A 23,157-nucleotide genomic window follows, 5' to 3' on the forward strand; every position below is an offset into this window, starting at 1 on the left:
TCTGCTGGCCACTCTTCCCTCTGCTCGCAGTGCTCCAAGCCCATTTTAAAGCATTTTTTTAAAAAATTTTGAGGTAAACTTGAACTGAAAAAGGGGATTTCATGGCCCTTTAAACACTCGCGTGCATCACATCAGCTGTGTGCACGACACCAAAGCCCTTATCAGTGAGTGAGTAGTGTGCATGTCTCATCATGCGCGTGATCTTCCTCTCATTTGGTGTTTACCTGCTTTCTTTTGCTAGCACGAACAGTTGTTTTTGTCAGTCGTGCTGCTTCTTAATTCTAAAATTACATTTGCACGCATATTTACAAACAGTCATGAACTAAAATTCGAATCTTTAGTGATGAGCCAGCACTGCTAATTTAATAATTATTTTCAATCAGCCAAGGTGGCTAGTGGGAGTAGCTGTCTAACCCGCCACAGCTGAAAGCTACCCACATTTAGCGGGTGTTAATGTCAAGCCCTGCTTTTATACTACATTTTACACTTATATATATATATGGACATAAATACAGTATACAATGTTTGTCTAGACAAGCTTTTGAAAATTTATTTTAAAAAGGTTTGTTGTTGTGCAAGTGCTTAGCTAAAGGTTTAGTAAAATTGCTTGAAGTTAGCAGGTCTGAGGCTTCATAATAGTTTTACATTTAAGTTTTAAATTTGTTTGTTGGATTTTAGCTTAGATGTAATGTTAAACTGAGTTGAAAATCTGGTGTTATGGTCATACATTAGATAGAAAGACAGACAGACCTGACAGACAGACAGACAGACAAAAAGAAAGAAAGATAGAAAAATAGGGATGGAGGGTGACAGATACGAGCAGATAGACGGACATACAGACGGCTGGCCTATTGTAATGTTGCCAACTTGTTAATGACATTTTAATGTTTTGTATGTCACTGTTTAAGCTACATAGTTATAAGCAACCTGTGTTTTACTAGTAACACCTTATTAGCATGTTGACATGTTGCTTTATCAAGCTTTTATGACATTTTAATGTTTTATATCACTGTTTTAGCTGCTAAATTGCTAGCAAGCTAAGCAAAATGGTGTTACTAACAAGTTGTAATGTAGCTTTAACAAGTTACTTTGACATTTTGTTACAACATTGTTAGCCTGTCAAATGATCAATTAATTAATTAGAATACATTTTGCCTTTTGCTAGCAAGTTTTAGAATGTTTCTGCACATAGCAATTGTTCATGTCTTGTTAACATGCTACACATGTTGTAATCGTAATGCATCAAAATATTTCACGAACAATGTTAATTTTGCTTTAAGTAAATTAGTTTCGACTTTGATACTCATGATAGACATTGACACAGCAAATGCAAATAGTTTGATTTTCTTACTTTTTTTTGTTTCTGGATTCGTTGTTTGGAGTGATGGGGCCTTGAATATACTAAAAGCATTATTATAATTTGTTATAAAAATGCTCTGATATTTTTCTTGATCGTTTGAATTGCAGAATCTGAATGAAATCCTCCCATTGTGAGCTGTAGTATGACTTTATTCGATTGCTGCTATTGCATAAGTGTGTGTATGGATCCACCGGTGTGTGTATGATACGTTTATAATGAGCAAAATCATGCATGACTTCTCTGCCTCAGAGTGAAACTTATCTTTCCAGAAGAGGAGGCATAATTCGCTATGTATAAAGCTGGCCCACTTATCTGTGCTTCATTATCAAAGCTTTAATTAGATGCTGACTGATTCTTTCCATTGTTCGGTTTACCTGTGATAAAACCACTGCACGTGTTTTTGAGAGCACTCAGTTCATTTGAATTGACAACTGCAACTTACAAATGAAAATGCGCATATATTTTTCTTATTTTAACTTTTTAAATCTGAGCCTTATTTTACAGCTTTAGGAAGTATTTCATTGTGATTGGTCAGTTGTTTATGTTACCAATGGTGGACTTAGAGCAGAAATGAAATTAAAATTATACCTGTTATTTAAAGGAAGGATCAAACAGGCAAGGGTTGAAACGGAGCACACAATAACATAACTGGTAAAGGGTAATCTGATCATCAAGCACAGAAATAGTCCAGTGTAAAAAACATGTAAAACATGGAACAGAGAAATGCTGCAAAAGTCCACAGCAAAACAATACTCAGCCGTGAAAGTGGTAATTATATGTGAGTCAATAATGATCTGTAGTTGTAAGTGTAATTAAAGTCTGGATGATGAGTTTCAGGTGTGTGTGAGTGTAATTAGAGCAACAGATTGTGGGAGGTGTAGTACGAGTAGATGACTAGTGCTGGATGGATAGGTGAAGTTAGGCCTGTCTCAATTATAAATATATTAAATTATCACATAATACATGGACATGACCTCAATCATTGTTGGTGATGCAATATATATTGCCATGCCCATACATAAAAAACAATTCTTGCAACAACAACAAAAAAAAAAAAACACTGAAGTATTGGCTATAAATTACTATAGTATATTTTCATGTGGGTGCCTGACAACTGAAAATAGATCTGATACCAGATATCTCAGCCTCTGTTACTTTTTACCTTGCACTTTTTCGTTAACATTTATTATTATTTATTTTGAATATGCGTTTTCACATTCTGATTCCAATGCCTAATTAATTAGATTGTTAATTTAATTAAATTTAAAATGAAATGAAATATTAGGTGTTTTTTGGAAAGGTGTACTTGCATTGTTAAAATATTATTTTGTCATTCCTGCATTATATAATGAGTGGCATAAAATGGTCTTAAATAGAGAATAATGTCATTTATTGCAGTATATTTTGGTGCAGCATATTGTACGACAAAAATAGATATCATGGCAGGCCTAAGGGGAGTGTCTTTGGAGTCTTGTGGGCAATCCAGCTGATAATCGGGACAGTTTCACTCTGGTTTTTGTTTATTATATTGCTTTATGCTACATTTTTTTCTTACTCTGTATTCTTAACTAGTTTTCTAGTATAAATATTTAAACATTCTTGAATCAAGATATGTTTAATTGAACAAAAGGACTATGTATTTTTAAAGTTTTATTTTTTATACTATATTAACAGGTTTATTTATTTTTTCATTAACTCCGTGTTAGTAATAGCTCATAAATTTTAACCAATATAGTTATATTACATCTGTTTTTACACTACATCATTTTCAATTTTTAAATAGTTATTTTTTTTGTATAGTTGCAAGTAAAAATACATTTGTAGTTTTTAAAGTTTATTTATATTACAATAGTTTCTATTGTTAATAGGTGCAATTATTAATTGAATATTGGTGGTGCATAATACATTTTTTTCATGTTAGCTTATTTTAATAAAAAAAGTGCACTGATCCATTAAGTGATTTTAATGGATTAACAGAGCTAACTTAAAATCAATGCATTTTATTTAAAAAAAATAATAAGGTTCTTATTTTTAAGTAAACTGAACACACAGATATGGGCAACTACTCTCCGTGTCATATTTTGGTGATAGTCTAATGTGAGTCTAGTGTTTTGTTGATTGGTCTTGTTGTTCTTGAATTGTCAGCTGATGTGTGTAGGCTGAGGAAATTAGCAGCTCTTTGGTTCACACCAAGCCTGTGATTGAATCTGCTTTAATTTAGGTCTATTTTTACTTTGCTCAATCACAGCATGAATGGAGAGTGATGGAGAGAGGTGGTCCTGAAGCACAGCTCTTTCTGATGAGATTCACTTTGCAAAACAGAGAGTGGTTGAATCGAAGTGGGTGGCAAACAAAGAAACTTAAAACAGAGATGGAATACATAAAAACTTAAAAACAGAATTTGAAAACTGTTTTTTCCAGGTCTAAATCATTTTTATTAAATCATATAAAATATATAATTATCATTTTTGTTGATAACCTTTGGATAAATCATAGAAATTAAGGTATTCTAGTAATAAATTAGACTATGCAATAACTTATAAGTTATTAAATAAGTAAATAAAGTGATAAAGTTTGTTATTGTTTATTAATTAACATTTATATAATGACAATAATAATAATAATAATAATAATAATAATAATAATAATAATAACATTGTTTAATGTTAGATCATGATAGTTCAAGTTCATTCAATAAAATATACTTCTACAACATTTAAATCTAAATTTGTTTACATTTATTTTATGTGAAGTTTATTTATAAACTATTTTCGAGAGGATCACTTGCTTATGATTGTTCATGGCTGGTCCCGCTTCAGCTTATGATTGATTCACCAATCAGACAATTCCTAATTCACCAGAGTTTCTTATCTCAGTGTCCCTCCACCCACCCCTACTCCCTCTTCATTCTAGATGGGCTACACGGCGGCCCAGTTTTTAGCACTGTTGCCTCACAGCAAGAATGTCTCTGGTTAAAGTCCCTTCTAAACCAGTTAACATTTCTATGCAGAGTTTTGCTCGTTCCCCCCATGCTTGCGTAGGTTTTTCCTGGGTTCTCTGGTTTCCTCCCACAGTCTAAAAATCATGCAACCTTAGTAAATTGAACATACCAAATTGACACCGTAGTCAAGCTCTTAGCACGTCGTATATCACTACTTAGCTGTCCCATTATCTGTCTTTAGGCAGAATTAAGTCAAGGGAGTTCATCGAGATCTACCTGAGCTCAAACTCCCCTCTCACCTTGCTAACAGGAGGGAGCCCATGGCTCGAGGATCTCATGGTTCTCTCCCAGGACAGCGTGCCAAACAAGCTTTATTACAAATCATCATCTTAGTGTGAATTTGAAAATACTTTGTGATGGTAAAGCAATTTATTAAAAAATGACTGTAAAGCCATTTATGTTACAAAATATTTCAAATTGAGCAAAAGGGACAGTAAAGTTATTTACAACGTTAGAATTTTTTTTTTAAACTGATCAACCTCAAAATGTATAATATGAAATGTAATTAATTTCTGGTATTTTGACACAGAATGTATCACAGTTTCCCCACAAAAAAAGCATTACAACTGTTTTTAACATTGAAGATAATAATAAAAATGTCCTCTGCATCAAATTATCATATTAGAATGATCACTGATCGATCAAACTAAAGTAATAATGCTCATCTTTCAGCTTTGCCATCATTGAAAATTAAACAAGTTGCATTTAAAATGTATTAACACTGGAACAGTTGTTTTCAGTTGTACAATTTATTAATATTTCACTCCATAAGTGCTTTAAATCAAAAAAGCAACATTTCCAAAGATTTCCTTTGAATCTTTGAAAAAATCTTTGAAAAATCTTTGAAAAAATAAAGATAAAGATAAAAATAAAGCTCAAATCTCTAATCTCAAATCTCTAATCTCATATAATTCTTTGTTATCATTCATTGTAAGTTTCTGAAGTTGCTGAAAGTTTTGAAAAGGATGGCTGAGATAGATGTTATGTCACCATACAGTGAGTCACTTGCGCCCCAGTTACATCATCACCATCATCATCTCTATTATAAACTTGGCATGAGGTGTTTCACTGATTCGGGCTTTTTGGATGCACACACTGGCCCTCTAAAACCCTCTCAAACCCAACCATCGAGAACAATTGGCTGTGAGGAAAATAAACCCATGAGTCATAGAGAGCCAGAGCTTGTGTTTTGTCATCACAGCAAGCTGTTATCTCCACTATTATAAGTACAGACAACTGGGAAAAGACAGAACAGAGCCTAGTAGAGTTGGTAAAAGTAACAATATTCGATAACTCAATATCGTTTAAGGTCGGTTAAAGCGGTTTACGGTTTAGTCAGTTTAAACGATTAGTTCACTCAAAAATTCTCTTATTTTTGATAAAAAACATTCTCTTATTAAATACAACCTTTTTTTGTTTTTTTGCTTCTAAAAGTTTTACGTTTAATGAAAACTGGATGAATGACAACGTGAATTCAAGGTTCATGCTCAACATTGGGCCATGCTTGATGTTTTAAAAAGGATAGTTCACCCAAAACTGTAAACTCTGTCATTGTTTACTTCTGATGAACACAAAAGATTTTAAACAATGTTTAAAACCTGAAAAACATAGAATTCTACAGGATTGCTTTTCCCTACTACTGAAGTCAAGGGTTGCAGGTTTCTAAATAAATTAAGAGAAACCCCTAAAGAAACTACATGATGAGTAAATTCATTGATTTTCTTTTCGGCTTAGTCTCTTTATTAATCTGGGGTCGCCACGGCAGATTGAAACGCCAACTCATCCAGCACATGTTTTACGCAGCGAATACCCTTCCAGCCGCAACCCATAACTGGGAAACACCAATACACTCTCATTCACACATATACACTATGGACAATCTAGCCTATCCAGTTCAATTATACCACATGTCTTTGGACTGTGGGGGAAACCTGAGCACCCAGAGGAAACCTACGCGAACACAGGGAGAACATGTAAACTCCACACAGAAATGCCAACTGACCCAGCTGAGGCTCGAACCAGCAACCTTCTTGCTGTGATCCGAACGATGATGAGTAAATAGTGAGCAAATTTAAATTTTAGGTGAACTGTCTTTTTAAGACTGCCAATTGGGTATTTGCACAGCTAGTGTTTTTCAGACAATGATAAACTTCCTGTGAAAGCTTAATGTGACTTTTTTTCTATTTTATAAGGTTCCTTTTACAGCATCGTTGTTGTAATGTAATTACAATACATTCAGTTTAATAGACTTAAGCATTGATTTAGTTGCGCAAGCGTAAAATGAGATGAAAGACCGCGTAAAGTCTAGCGCGGTCAGGATCAGCAGACTTGCGTAGAAACTCCATTGAAAATACTGGGGTAAAATAAATTGACATATTTTAAAGACATATCGGGGGAAATTGAATTTATTGCAGTGCTACATGTCCAATCTGAGACCTATTTCATATTGTACATCTATCAGGCAGTGAAGATCACTGATTTTTCAAAAAATCGTGGCAATTTTATAATGGAAAGAGTTCACCGGAAGCTCTGAGGCTGGATAGCTGAAATAAAAAGTCTGTATGCATATACCCAATTGAAGATAAAAGCGTAAATATCGTCAATTCAGTTACCACTGTGCTGTTGTAATATTTCCCCATTGTATCAAAAATGGCATGAATCAGTGATATTCTTCAGGGTATCACATACATAGAAGTCAGAAATTCCAGTATTGTGAAAACACTAGAGCCTACCTTACACTGGACCACTAGAGCTGAGAGACTGGCTGCTCTTTCTCCCTCCTTGAGCTCTTTCTTCCTCTGCTCTTTCTGTTTGGAGTCAGTCTTTCCTCCTGCGTCACTGCTGTCTCCTTCATCTTCATCATCCCCATCCTCATCAGACCTCAGGCTCTTTTCACTCTCTTCAGGAGACTCGCGCTCCTCTGTGGAATCATCCACTGTGCTCTCGCTCCTCTCCTCGGGCTCTCCAGGCTCTTTGCTGTCTGCTAGGGGTGAGCGGACATGAGACGGGATATCCCGAGTCTCTCCACGCAGACGGGGGATGTTGCCTTCCAAGAGGCGCCGCTGCACAATGCTGTGGGGTTGCTGTACGGGGAGGGAAAGAGAAGAGAATTTTGTTAGTTGTGAGTTTGAGTTGGCATGTGAGCTTTTTCCTGCAATTGGTTTACTTTTGAAAGTATTATAAAAAAATGTGTGTGTTCATGGAGAATCTGGATGTTTTATTGTTGCATTTGGTGAAGACTGAGGCTCATGATGAAATGAATTAGTTTTAGAGGTCATATGTTTTTTTTTTTGGCTCATTATTTGACTCAAATACAGACTGAAAAACTAACTAATAAAAATAGTTATTAATTTACAGTATAAAACATTAACAAAGTTAAAATTATATTTAAATATTAAAAAAAATCATAAAAGTCAAGACAAGTCGAGCTTTATTGTCATTCGGCTACATGTGTGGACATACAGAGGAACGAAATGTTGTGTCTCGCAGGACAGCAGTGCTACATAAATTAATCATAAATACAAACACAACACTGGACATAAGAGCTATTTAAAAAACTATGCATAACTAACATATATTATAAGATACTTATCTATACACAGAAGGCTATACAAGTACTTTTAAATGAGACTGAGTTGTCCAGGATATTGTGCAAGAGAGGTAATAAAAGTGAATAATGTGCAAAAGAGGTATTTAAGGCTTAATACTGTGCAAAAGAGTTATTTTAGGTTAGCAAGCAGTGCAACATGATTGTGGTACATTTATAGTAAACATCGTTTTCATTATTGAGTTCTTGTAAGATGGAGTTTGGATAAAGTGTCAGGTGCTTAAAAGAGAAAAGAAGGTTTCTATCAATCAAAGTTTATTTCTAGAGCACACTTAATTACAACCTTTGGTCGACCAAGGTGCTGTACAGTAGCAGTAGCAGGTAAAAACAGCAATACACTATAATAAAAACAACAATATAAAACAATAGTAATAACTTTAAGAGTTTCCAAGAGGGAATACGTTTAGTATAACCTAGGGACTGTTAAATGCACTCGGAAAAGAAAGGTGAGTCTTTAACGTTGATTTAAAAATAGATAGAGTGGGTGCTGTTCTGATTTTTAATAGTAACTTATTCCATAGTTTCGGAACCACAACTGCAAAAGCTCTATTGCCCCTGCATTTGAGATGAGATCAGGGTGTTTGCAATAGATGGCAGTCGGAATTTGATCTAAGCGATCAGGTTTGGGTCTTAGTAGTGATCAGATTAGAAAGATACGGTGGTGCTAGGTTACACAAAGTTTTATAAACAGATAAATGTTATAGTCTCCTTGGAAATGAACCGGAAACCAATAAAGTGATCGCAATATTATTTGTGGCTACTCGTGAGCAAACAGGCAGCCACATTTTGGACCATTTGAAGACTAGAAATAGAAGATGAAGGTTGACCAATATATAAAGTATTACAATGATCTAATCGCGTGGAAATGAAGCATGAATAGTCGTTTCAAAACTCTTCCTGATTAGGATGTTCTACAGGTGGTTTGTAAACCCAGTCACCTGAATGAAGCACAGTTTGAAATGCACAATGTTTCCAAGATACATGGAGTGATTAAGAAAGTGTCTATAGTGCAAATGTGCAACCTAGAGTCAGAGAGATGAGAAAAAAAAAGTCTTTTCTACAGGTGGTTTGTTAAGCCCACTCACCTGTAATGGAACATACTCAAGAATGCATGGGGGTGGATAAGATTTCAGAGGGGGGTAAGTTTATACTATATTACTGTAAATTTATGTTTGGCAACTCTGAGTTTGTATCATGTTAATATTCTGTAATGTAATGTAATTACATTACAGTTACATTACATTACAATACATGTTAATATTCTGACATTTATTTTACAATAACTTAATAAAAATAAATAAAGTTCCACTTACTGTAGGTGAAAAAAGCCAGAACAGCACAAAAAAAAACAGTAATTATGAGGAAAAAAGTCAAATCTAGTGTGAATTTTCCTTTTTTTTTTTTTTTTTTTTTTGCAATTGTGGATTTATATCTGGCAACTTGAGGGACAAACTCAGAAATGTATTTTCTCTGAATCGTGACATTCTACAATTTTCTTTTTTTTTTCTAGCAGAGACAGGCTCCCATGATGTTTTCCTATTACTAAAACTACTGGGCAAAACTAATTTCTAATTTACAAGAAACTAATTTCTTTCAATTGGATACACAGGCATTATCAGTAAGTACCAGAGGAGCTATGTCATAAAATATATAATCCCCTTTTCACATTGCTGCAGTTTGGAAGCTGCTGGGAAATAAAACAAGTTCATGTGTGTTTTATCGTTTTGTTTTCCATTACAGAGTTAGACAATAAAAACAGTCGTCAAGTTGTTTAATTTAAAATTAGACAGCGCCACAGTGACTGCCATCACTTTAATGACTGATGAAATCTGTGTTTTGTTTTGGCCACAGATATTGTTCATTCCCAGCAGACGTTATTAACTTCTAATGCATTTCTTTAAGTAATGTTAAGGGAAGGAACGTTTTAAACAAATGGGCTGAGGCTGTGGAAGTTTCTCTGTCAAACCACTACATCAGTTGCGCTGCATTACAGAAGTCACAATGTATTGCGCTGCATTACAGAAGTCACAATGTATAAAAGATGTCAAATGAATCTCTGGTGTACCCAGAATGTTTCTGCGAAGTTTCAGCTCAGAATATCCCATATTATTTATTACAGATTACCCCAAATTGCATGTGAGCAAAGATATTTTTGTGTGTATCCCTTTAAATGCAAATGAGCTGCAGCTTTCCAAAAAAGGGCCGAGCTTTTAGATGCTATTCTGACACTCCAGAAACAACAAAACAAGATAATCTCACACAGCAAAAATGGCAGAACAAAGCCTTACATGATCAAGTTAGCTGAGGAGCAAGAGCTTAGATCAGGGCTATTCAATTAGTTTGTCATGAGGGCCAGTTCATGAAATCATTCCAAATGAGGAGCCAGAGAAATATGACTTGCAATACAAGTAATGACAGCCTTTTTGCTACTTAAGACACCCACATTGTATTTTTCTACACTAAAATGTTAATATATTGTATTTTGAAACTACACAACTGAGTGGATACATTTAATATAGCTAGTTGTGGAGTAAAGTGTTTAGTAAACTCATAAATTAGCATATTACTGCTCTGTTTCATTCTGGTGGCCTTTTTTAAATATTACGTTATTAGTACAGTGCTGTTATCGTTAAAGAAAGGCGTCAGTGTGTATTTTACGAACTGTGAATTTTATCTTTTGCTAGTACTTCTGTGTATTTAAATATCTGGAACTGAAAATAAATGTTATTTGGTGATTTATGAAAGCAGAATGCGACTCTCTGGCTCAGAGAAAGCCATTGCAGAAGAGCAGATTTGAAATTAGCAGCTGATTATGTGACAATCTCAGCATTTTAATCACATCGGTGTGATTGTACACTCCAGGTGCTATTTTATACATCAAACATGGAAACATTTCAAGTATCCCGTAACAGACATATTGTACAAATAAAATCATTGGTTGCAAACAACATTCACTGTAAATTCTATTGAACTCCTTTTTGGGAAAACAGCAATTGGGATTTTTAAAGATCATACCCATCCCCTCCACTCAGCTTTTAAATGTTACCATCAGGCCATACTGTAGGTTTAAAGCTCCTAGAGCCCAAATAAATGCTTATAAAAAGTAATTTGTCCCAATTGCATTTGTAGTCCTAAATCGGATCACAGTTTGATGTGAATAAGGTGGTTGTTGAGAATGATCTGTAGCAATATGTGTGGGGCTAATATACTTTTTAAGTTAAGTTTTTAAATTAATATGCTTGTCTTGTTACTATTATGTGATTGGTTGTATTTATGTTACCAGTGCTAGACAAATTTATTTTCTGTGCCTAAAGCAAACAATAAGCAAACAAACATATACCATTCTCACATAGAAATGTCGCTCAACCTTAAATAAAATGTCTCATGGGTTCCTCAAAGGATATCTGAGCCTTCATTTGTGTTGCTGGGCCTTTAGATATAAGTGGTTGATTTTGTTATGCTGCTGTATTTCTTTTAGCTAGAGAACCCAATATCTCAGGTTTATTTGAGCAACAAATCCTACAGATTGTCGTTTCTGACAGAATATTAGAGGAATAAGGTGATGTGTGTGCTGTACAGGTGCTGTGTTTCTGTATGAGAGGTTGTGTGTCACTGTAACTCGGTTAGAAAACAGCTGCCATTTCCACAGCAGGCGACCTGAGGAAACCAGACTGCAATCTGATCTGCTTTTAAACTTTCTCTGCTTCTCTAATAATACAATTATCAGGACCTCTTGAAAGTGCCACTCAGATATTCTCAAAGGGGAGGCTGAAAATACACAGAAATCTAGATCTTTCCTTCCTTTTCCATACCATCTGTTTCATCTACCGCATGTAGAGCTGTTCTTTTTAAGACAGATAATGCAAGACATATTTGCATATTTTTACTTATCTTTTAATAGATGTATGATACATTATTTTGTACTAATAAGTGATAAAAAACAAAAAAATATACATTGTATTTATATTAGAATATAAATATATTCATTAAACTACTAATTTTATCAAACTAAATATTGTAATTTTTTACAATTTTGTCATTTATTAAGATACTGGTGAACTGATGAATGCATTTTATGCATTTGACATGACTGGACTTTGCTCCTCATCATCCTTACACCTTGATGCACATGACAATGTGTAGTTATCTTTTTTTTTTAAAGTGAGGTGTAAATTGCCATCATGCATGAATGAAGGATATTTTTGCACTTTTACACACAATACTTCATGATCCCATTACACAATAGTGAAACCGCATGTCAAAATAACACATTGTCAATATTTTTTAAGACCACCCCAAAATTTTACAGATCATGTTTTCAGGGGAGCCCATGCCCTGTCTAGGCCCGTAGTTCACATCCTGTTTGGACTAGAAACAAGACAAAAACTCTAAGAAAAGCACTTTGTACACTGTAAAAAGTGAAAACTTAAACAAATTACTTTTACTAGTTACAATTAAAGGAATTAAGTTTGACAAACTTAATTTCTGACAGATTTACGTAATAAATTAAGTTAGTCCTTTTAGGTGTAACAAGTTTTAGTAATTTGTTTAAGAAAACAAGAATGGAACAGTACATACACAAATCATTGATTATAATATAGTTACTGTAATAGTAACAGTAAAAATACTTTTACCGTACCAATCATTTCCTTTTCATGTTAATATCAAAATAATACTTTATGTTTTGTGGCAAATACACGTATTGCTCATTATTGATAGTGAATAATACTTGCCATAAATAAATTACTAAAACCTGTTACACCTAAAATAACAAAAATTCTAAAAAAAAAAAAAAAAAAAAAAGCACTTTGTACACTGTAAAAAGTGAAAACTTAAACAAATTACTTCAACTTGTTATAATTTAAGGAATGAAGTTTGTCAAACTTATTAATTATTTAATTGTAACAAGTCGAAGTAATCTGTTTAAGTTTCCACTTTTTACAGTGTACATGTACAGCAGTACACATTTTTTATAACTGTCACTGTAGAATCAAAAACAAAAAAATAAAAAGAAAATTATTTTAATTATTATTATTATTTTGAAAAGGAAGGAAACAAAATAAAGCCTGCTGTATCCCAATTTACCAAAACACTGAATCAAAAAGACCTTCAAATGATTCCTCCTGTGTCAATCATTATTTCAATTATAAATGGATCCCAATTATGAATGTGTCAGCTCACCAAAACATTATCACAAGGTATTTCCTCCAGCTACGCAACACTATTGATCCTCAGCTGTGGGTTGCATGCTGTGTAATAGCATTTTTACTATAGACTTTTTGTATATTGATTGGAACTGAGTGCATTGTTCATGTGGCCGAGAGCAGCATCCCACATCACAATGACAGTTTTGTTCCTTTTTGATTTCTGCAATAAAATCAGCAACTCATTTTCACCAGCCACTGTAGATTCATAGCTTTCAGACACTTTCATTAAATAAAAAGACACAAAGGTTGTAGCAATCCGTTTTCTTATTCGATGAGCTTCAATACAGCGTGATCAGACATTGAATTTCATGAAACTTTATCTTGACTCCAAGTCAAAGGCTGAGATGGTATTTTGCAAAGCTCATTTTATCCCAGCGTGATGAAATGACCTCTAGAAGAGCCCTTACGTTCCTCGTGACACCCCCTAACAGAATGAGAAAAGGCATCCAGCTGTGACCGGCCTGTTGACCAAACCGCAGACTATCTTTACTGCTGCTCTACATCCACGCGCAGGTCGATTAGATGGCTTGAAATAATTTGATTGCGCTGTCTGAACACAAACACATTGCTCTTGTGTCTGGCAGCTCGTCCTGGTTGACTTTGGGCTCAGATGTTGCATATATTTTGGGGCTTTTTCTTTTTCAAAAGCAAAAAGGTGGTTTATTGTAATCTCACGACAATTCGTCACTTTTTCATTTAGTAGCTGATTTGTGTGAATTTGTACAATCTCAATCATAACATTTAGTTATGCTCATAACTTTGATTTGCTTATGCTACAATGACTTTACAGAAAAACGCAAAACATTTCCGAGTCAGGTCAAGCAGTGATACTTTGTTTTCCTCTCTTCACCAATGTAGATAAAAGAAAGGGGAATATGCTACATGTTGTGTTCATTTAATACTGGCCTACATAAGGAAGGAGAGCTCTCTGTATCAAAGGACTGTGCTACGATTATCCTGAAATGCAAAGTTTATTTCAGGAAATCAGTGGAATTTTGATAGACTGCTTATCATACTTCACACATTCGTGTATGTAAACAAGTCCTGAACAGAGAATGGCACTATCTATAGATATTACAATAGATGGTGGAGACATCAACGTGTCGAAGCAACTGATCGAAAGCAGACCATGCTTTCTATTATAGTGTCTATGGGTAGTACGTCAAATGCACACACACACAGGGGTGCGCCAGTCGTTGAATCCAGCATATAGGGGTTCACAACTGCCTGCCACATTCTGTCTTTGTTTTATGCAATGTGTTTGTCATAAAGTTATCTGTAGCTCAAATCACGGCATTCTGTATTTAGCTTTTCGCATGTTTGGTGGCTCTGAACTGTCAAAACACCTCCCAAAGTGCTTTTTCGGATGCAAAATGCGTCAAAAATCGAACGTGGTTAGAATTTTTTATGACAAACAAAAGTTTCGGAGGCAGTGTGTCAATGCGATTGACAACATAAGGTGGAATAATTTTTTTAGAGTGCGAAAATTATGGACGAAAATGTATTTAAAAAACAAAATTTATAAGTTTGCTCTTGTTCATTTTTTGCAGCTTGTTCAAACTCCTTGTTTAAAACAAGCTGAATAAATAGAATTCTTGAGGTTTCTTGGGACAACTTAATTGTTTTATGTTCGATTCACTTAAATTTGTAGAAACTTTTAAGTTAGCTTTATCGATTTGTGTTGGGACAACAAGAAAATATTATGCGGAACCCTTAATTTTTTTTACAGTGTAGCCACTAAACTAACAAAGCATAAAATAGCTATGTTTCCTCATGAGATCAGGCTGTTTATTTACAAAGGCAAACTTTAAATTGATTCTTGGTACTTTTGTGAGCCAATTGGGACTCTGAATGCACAAAAGAGGACCAATCAGAATCAATATGAGAGAAATTGAAGCTACATTATTGTCATAATTTCATTCCCCCCCCCCAATCAAATTTGTTTCAAAATTTTTATTATTTTTTTTCTTCTGTTGAACCCAAACCTACTTTGAAGTAGCAGTTGACTTACATGGTGTTTTTTCTTACTATGGATGCCATTGGATGCATTTTACTGTACCAAAACTCTTCAAAATATCTAAATATATAAGTTTGGAACTATCACTCTAAGTCTATAGTCTTTGGAACTATCACTTTAAGTCTATATGTAAAGTCGTGCAATGAGCAGATATTAAATATCTATATGTTTTATAAATATAAAAATAAATATAAAGTGGCTGTAAAAAAAAAAAAAAAAAATTTTAAAAACTGAACCAAATGATGCAGAATTCACTTCTGCACACATTTTAATTCAAAGCTCATAAACTTATACCTTTTTGGAAAAAACAAACAAACATGTCTGTCAACACAATAATAATAATAATTTTAAAAAATTATATTTATATTTAAACATTTTTAATTTTGGGGAAACTATGAAAGTATGTCCTTGATTTTAAAATGTACATCATTTAAAGCATTTTTTCTACTATTTATGATTTCATTTAAGATTGAGCTCAGTATCTTAATCTAAAAGTAGAACATCTGAATGCAAAAGTACTGTTAGGGAAATAACAAAACTCTTCACTAAATGGCTTATTTAGTTTAGTTTTAGTTTTGTTTTTATTCTTCTGTATGTTTATTACTTTTCCTTCTTTATTCAGGAAATAATTAGCAAATCAAATGACGCAATTACCCTCAATATGACCCGCAAGGTTTATTTATGAACTGTATGTGGCATTAGCTCATTCCCTCAGTAATCGTCAGGTTAATTGGACTGTGATGAACATCATTACAACACTCTTCTTTTTAATGAGGTGTGTACGTGTGTAAACACTGACACGATAATTCATTTTGAGTGGGATTAGGAGGGCTTTTGCAGTGCGACTGTGGAAGGTTGCTGAAGAGGTGTTTAAAATCAGAACAATTAAACAACTAACATTGACCAATGTGATGTAGATTAACAGTAAAAATAACACAAAACAACACAAGGTCACAAATAAAGCAACAAACATAAAGCAACAAACCATAAAAAGCATTACAAATCAATAAAATCAATCCAGATTAAATTGAAATTATTTTAATTGAGATTTAAAAAGGATAGTGTCGGGATAGCGTACATCGAGGAAAATAAGTATTGAACTCATCATCTTTTTTCCTGGGAATAATATTTCTAAAGGAGCTGTTGACATGGAATTGAACCAGATTTTGGTAAAAACCCAAACAAAATAAAAATCTGAAGAATGAGTTCTGTGTAATAACAATGAAATGACATGAAGAGAAAGTTCTGAACTACTGCAACATATGTCATACTTTATATAAAAGGCTTTTTTGGTGATGGCAGCTTAAAGACGACTCTCTCATGATGAGTGAAGTCACATGCATTGCTCAGATGCATTCACAGACTTCAACAGTGTAAAAATCCTAATGGTTCTGTGGGTCTCGTCTATTTTTATTTTTTGAGCTTTTTTTTTTGCATTTTCAATCGGATTCGAGTCAGGTTACTGGCTGGGCCATTCTACAGCTTGATTTTCTTTTTCTGAAGGCATTTGAAAGTTTCCTTGGCTGTGTTTTGGATCATTGTCTTGCTGTAATGTCCACCCTGGTTTCATCTTCATCATCCTGCTAATGTAAATGTTGAACTGAAGCAGCTAATATTCATTTACAACAGGGAAAGTGGATTTCAGCTGCTGTGAGGGCATTCACTACCTTTCTACACCTAACATTATTCATGTGTTCAATAATTTTTTCCTGTGTCTTTTTATTTTATTATGCATAACTTAATTTGTAGATTAATTAGAATTTTTTTTTTTTTTTTTTTTTTTTTTGCATATATGGATTTATTTGGTTGTTACCAACATCCAGGGAAAATTTAAAGTCAACAGTGCCTTAGAAGTATGTTTTCGGAAAATGGTGACGTGTTCAGTGCTTATTTTGCCCGCTGTAAGTTTAATTTACTTACTATGTTATATATTATTTATTTATATACTATATATACTTAAGATTCAAGATGAAGCAGCAATTTATCTGTCTATGCACTGTAAAATATATTTATGTTCTTCTCTTTTAAGGTTTTATACTACAAACTTTGCTAAATGTAATTACTCTTTCTTTGTAATTTGTGAAATTTAAATAGCAGTTTTTTTTTTTTTTTTTTTGTGAAAATGTTTTCTAAAGCTATTTCCTTGTGTGTACAAATAAATTATTCTGTCAGCTTTAAAAAACAATTGGAAAAACGTAATTACCCCTGTTTCTCTTTATCTGGGTTTGCTCAGAGAGTGGAGCAGATTGATTTTGACAGGATTGATCCATAGCATTATGTCTCTTTCTCTCTCTCTTTTCTTTGGAGTTGTGACTGTCGCTAGTATAGTCAGAGTCATGTTGTCTTGACAGAGACCTGCTTTTGTGTGGTTCTGACAGTTGTTGTAGAAAACAGCCTCTGCATCTGATTACAGGAAGTCTCCGACAAACTAGATGACAAAAAAAGAGTGAGAAATGGGCATTTTTCGCAATATGACTCTTCTTGTTGTCATGTCAGGGCGACTTAACATTCAGTCACAAACACAATGCTTACAAGAGCAGGTTTTGTGTGTGTGTTTTTCAGCGTGACTGCATTAATCTGCATTAGACTGCATTAATATTTTATTTGTGGGAATAATCAAAAATACATTGTTTATAGTATAGTATAGTATAGTATAGTATAGTATAGTATAGTATAGTATAGTATAGTATAGTATGGAGTCAAAATGATTGGTTTTAGTTTTTTATGAACAATTGTTCTAAAAATCTGAACAAAAAAGTGAAGAAAATGTTTGTATTTTTTCCGTTTTTGTTTAATATAGAAAGAATACAGCATATGACTATATCGTAAAACAACCCAGAATCCCCACCCCCACCCAGGTAGATTGTAGATTCTATAATGACAGAAGTTAAAAGATTGCTGTAAAAAAAGACTAAAAAACAAGAATAATGTTAAACAAATAAAGAGTAGAAACTAAAAAAGTACAAATAAATAACTATCACATCATGAGATACATAAAGTGCATATAAACAGAAAAGCTGTACATTAGAAGGTAGAAACAAAAGATTTGATAATATCAAAAGTTATAATCCAAGTGTTAACAGTTTTTGACTGAGCTCCATGTATGCGCGCTTTTGAAAGTTCCATACAAATAGTGTCCAGCAAAGATAGACCCCATTATGATCGATTTTATGATTTTTATGATTAGATTTTTATTATTTTATTTTTTTTATTGAACTTCATATTTCAGATTTTCAAATAGTTGTATCTCAGCCATAAATTAGCCTAAAAAAACATTCGATGAAAATCTTTTAGATTATCTATAAATCGCAATTTTCAAATAATTGACCTTTATGATTGGTTTGGTCTAGGGTCACAGGGTTTTAATTGTAGTTTTAAAGTCAAATATATATGCAAATCTTCTGTCTAAATCGATTCAGTTCCACCAGATGAACTCTTTAAAAATCCATTTTTAACTTGCGCAAAAGACTGCATGAATGATTCATGATTCATTTGAGTAGCAATGTGAATTAGATGTGTGTGTTATTGGTATTTAGGGCTAGTTTGATTGCTGTCCTTGGGCTGAATGAGAAACATCTCTGACCGACCTGACTAAGCTGATCACTGTATTATCAGAAAGCATGTTTGGCCTAGAACAGCTTGTCTGAAAGTGCTGCGCTGTTGAGTTATGGGTAAACGGAGGTCAGTGGCTGTTAATGGTGAATTGACCGAGGTCAGGAGCCACTGTATATGTTACAGTATGTGCCTCTGCATCTACACCATCTACAGCAATCAATACATCTAAACGATGTTACTGTTTACCAAACAAAAAGGATGTTAGTGTTTACGAAAGAAGTAATGGTTCATTTGTGAAAGCCTTCGGTTGTATAGTCTGGTTTAGAAAAAGGTTTTTACAGTTTAGACGTGTTCTGTACATTTTAGAGCATATGTTCCCAAATAGTTTTCCAGTAATGGGTTGCAGCAGGGAAAGCATCTGCTGTGTAAAACATATGTTGGAATAGTTGCTGGTTCATTCCGCTGTTGCAACCCCTTAAAAATAAGGAACTTAGCCGAAGAAAAAAGAATGAATTAATAAATGTTCCCAAACAATCTCTCTGTAGATGGAATGACAAAATACAGTGCAAATATACATTTTTAATTAAAAGCATTGGCCTGAGTGTAAAAATGTTTGCTTGAGTTTAGTCTACTTTAATAAAACTGGATTAATCAGACAAAACATGTCAAAATTATGCCTGAATCTTACTTTGTTCTTTGAGATAACAAGCACCCGCAAAATACACGCAGAAAAGTGCTTAAGACACACAGGATGTGCAGCAATACACAAATATCTTTACATATGAAAAAAAAATGGATTAAAATGTTTAAAAAATATATTATTTTCTACATAAATATAAAAAACACCACCTGCCAGGGGGCTTTTTCTCAATTTATTCAGGACAGTTTGCATTTGAATATTGTCATCATTATTAGCAATATTATTTATTATATCCATATTTATATTTGTTGTAATAAAAACGAGTTTAGATTTGTCCACCTGTCGGGTTTTGAAGACATTACCATATGGGGCAAAAGAATAAGTGTGTTTAGACATAACTGTTTTAACACACTTTGTTATTGTTGTTCATTTATTAGTTTGCTGGAAATTAGAAATTTGAAACAAATTTTTGCGCTCAACAAGCAAAATCAAATATGTAGGCTAATGGTATTCAGTTTCTGCCATGCGCTTTAGACTTTGCACCTAGATCGTTAAAATAGAGCCCAATGTTATTAATTTTTCTATCCAAGTTTGGGTAAATAGACCTAACCAATGAGTTTTGTTTTAAATGTATTTTTTTTTTATCTAATTCATATTTTACATAAAATTTGGTTGTGTATTTATTATTAGTACATTGTTTGTTTGGGTACATTGGATAATAATATATAATGTAGATCATTTGAAATGAAAAACAATTATATAAGTATATATATATATACTGTATATTTATTATTGGTAACTAAAATAATGTTAGCAAAATTAACCTTATTTGAAAGTTTTGCCCAAGAGTTTTTTTTTTTAAATCAATGCTCTTTATCATTGATAATGCCGGAAATCACACTATTACATTTGTTATCATTCATCATTCATTACAACCAAATGGATCACGTATTTGCTTATAATATGATGTATTGATATTGATACATTAAAAAAATAAAAAACTACATCAAAAAACAATGCTGAGTTTCACACAATCAATTTGTGTAGGAACAGCATGAAAGAATTAAGTTAACTTATTAGTTTTACAAATTTAATTAGGTTGAACATTAAACAACCCATTTTGTGTTTAATAGACTTCTAATAGGCATCTAAATGTAGACAGCTTGGCTAAAACAAGGCTAAATTTGGGCTGTCAGTAAAAATCTAGACATCTAAGATTAGCCCAAAACTGACTGACAGACAGATGTGTAGTCATTCATTTCTGTTTATTTGATGACTAGTCTCATTTTGGCCTATTCTTAGACGTCTATTAGATTTTCACTAACGGCCCAAATTTATTTAACTATGTTTAGGCGTCTATTAGACATCTATTAGACATCTTTTAAAAACAAAAAAAATTGTTTGCTCGGAATTAGTTTAAAAAAAAAACTAACATTTTTAAGTGTATATGGAATTAAATTTTCTTACTGGCTACAAAAGAAATGCTTATTTGAGTTGAACCCATATAAACAGGTCTATATATTCTGAACATTCTCTTTTAAAAGAAAAGTAATGAGGAAAAAGTAATAACTACATCTTCTTAATGCAAACTTGATCTTATTCCTGATAGCTGGTGTAAAATGTGACCTGGGCAAGAGCTTTTCTCCCTCTTTCTCTCTCTTTGTGTGATTACTGGCTAATAGCTAATTATCAGATGGCAACAGGCTCGTCTTTCTCATTCAGAAGGCCACGTGACCTGCCTAATGGCTGATCTCAGCTCAGCACCAGACATCCTCCGACACACATACACAAACACACACAGCCAGCTGCTCTCACTCGCTCTTTCTGTTCATCTTAACCCTTCGCTTCTGCAGAGCTTTTGTACAGCTGTTTATTCCCAGACACAGGTAGTATTTTTAGCATCTCTCCTGGAGGAACATTTTGTATTGCAGTCCCTCTGAGGAGGAGAAGAGGGATGGAGGTGAAGAAAAAAAGAGCTCAGTCGTTCATCATGTAACCCTAATAATTAGCTCTAATGTTTCTCATCCGCAAAAACAAGGTCAATGAGGCCACCGAGGGCTTACAATCAGGACGCATAGCTCTTATTATGTGCTTGTTATTGAACTTTACACTCTTTTGCTGTTGAGTTAATTGTAATCTTTCATAATCTGTCAGTGTTGTATTTCTAATATTAACCAACTGGCTGTATATGTCATACTACTTTGTTAAAAAAATGAATTAATAAATGTGTATTAAATAGAGAGTTGAGTTTAAGGCTATTATATAAGTTATTATATACTGTAAAAGGGCTTGTCTGCAGACTGTTGCTGATGACCAATCAGATTCAAGTACTCTAGAGAGTTGTGTAATAGCAGAATTGAATTTATTTGATTAGTTATAGTGCACTAGACATTGCTCTTCATAATAGCCTGGAGCAGCTAATATGCTGAAACCTTATGTATTCAGCAAATGAAATATGATTTTGCCGGAGTTGTAAATGCAAGCTGCTAATCTTAAATGTGAGGCGGCTGACAAGAGAGTAGAATTTTTCTTTTGAACTGCTCTCATGGGTTGCATACAAAAAATAAACATACTACAGCAAGTGTACACTGACTGAGGATTTAATGATTCTTTTTTTTTTTTTTTGTATTTTGTTTTTATAATTCTGATTCTTATAATCTGGTTCTCCTTAATAAATCACAACTAGTCTGACAACACTTTTTTGAGTGTGAATCAAAAACATTTTGCATTATCAATATAGTCTAGTGAATTAGAAACGATCAGCGTGAACAATTTAGTTTGATTGCAAAGCAAGTGAATCTTACATACTGGTATCTTTTTAGTGTATCAGAAACATTCAGCTTGGCCAATTTACTCTGATTACCAAACAAGTGACTCTTCTAGTGAATCAGAAACATTCAAAATGACCAATTTAATCTGATTCGCAAAGTAATGATTCTTATGAACTGGTTTCTTTTTAGAGAATTAAAAACATTTAGTGTGTCTTATGAGCCAGTTACCTTAAAGTGAATCAGAACGATTTAGCATGACCCATTTTGTCGGATCCCCAAACAAGTGAATCTTATTAACCTGTTTCTTTCTAGTGAATCAGAACAAAGTCAACATGACCTATTTAGTTTGATTCCAAACTAGTGAATCTTATGAACTGTTTTTTTTTTAGTGAATCAGGAACATTCTATATGACCAATTTAATCTGATTCCTAAATTGATGACTTTTATTAACTAGTTTCTTTCTAGTGAATCAGAAACATTCAGTGTAACCCATTTAGCCTGATCCACAAGCAAGTAAATCTTATGCACTGTTTTGTTTTTTTGAAGCGAATCAGGAACAATGCATCTGACTCATTTAGTCTGATTTCCTAACAAGTGAATCTTATGAACCACTTTCTTTCAAGTGAATCAGAAATGTTTAACATGATCTATTTAGTCTGGTTCTTTAACTGGTTCTTTTTAGTAAATCAGATACATTCAGTTTGAAACATTTATTCTGATTCCCAAACAAGTGAATCCTATTAGCCCATTTCTTCCTAGTAAATCAGAAACAATCAACGTAAAAATTTAGTTTGACTCGAAGGCAAGTGAATCTTATGAACTGGTTTCTTTTGCGTGAATCAAATTCAGCATGGCCAATGTACTCTGATTACCAAACAAGCGACTCTTGTAGTGAATCAGAAACATTCAATATGACTACTTTAATCTGATTCCTAAACTAATGACTCTTATGAACTAGTTTCTTTTTAGTGAATCAAAAACATTCAGTGTAACCCATT

At 33.4% G+C, this 23,157-nt stretch overlaps 1 protein-coding gene across 1 annotated transcript in view; it reads right to left on the reverse strand.

Annotated features, from left to right (window-relative positions):
- Positions 1-23,157, reverse strand: part of nrip2 (nuclear receptor interacting protein 2) — a 54,396-nt gene that overhangs the window by 14,222 nt on the left and 17,017 nt on the right. The window contains exon 2 of the mRNA NM_001123515.1: positions 7,094-7,444. Within this exon, the coding sequence (NP_001116987.1) occupies positions 7,094-7,444 (351 nt within the window). The remainder of the gene's footprint in view (positions 1-7,093; positions 7,445-23,157) is intronic.

Source organism: Danio rerio, chromosome 4 (assembly GCF_052040795.2).
Source record: "Danio rerio strain M-AB ecotype USA chromosome 4, GRCz13ab, whole genome shotgun sequence".
NCBI lineage: Eukaryota > Metazoa > Chordata > Actinopteri > Cypriniformes > Danionidae > Danio > Danio rerio.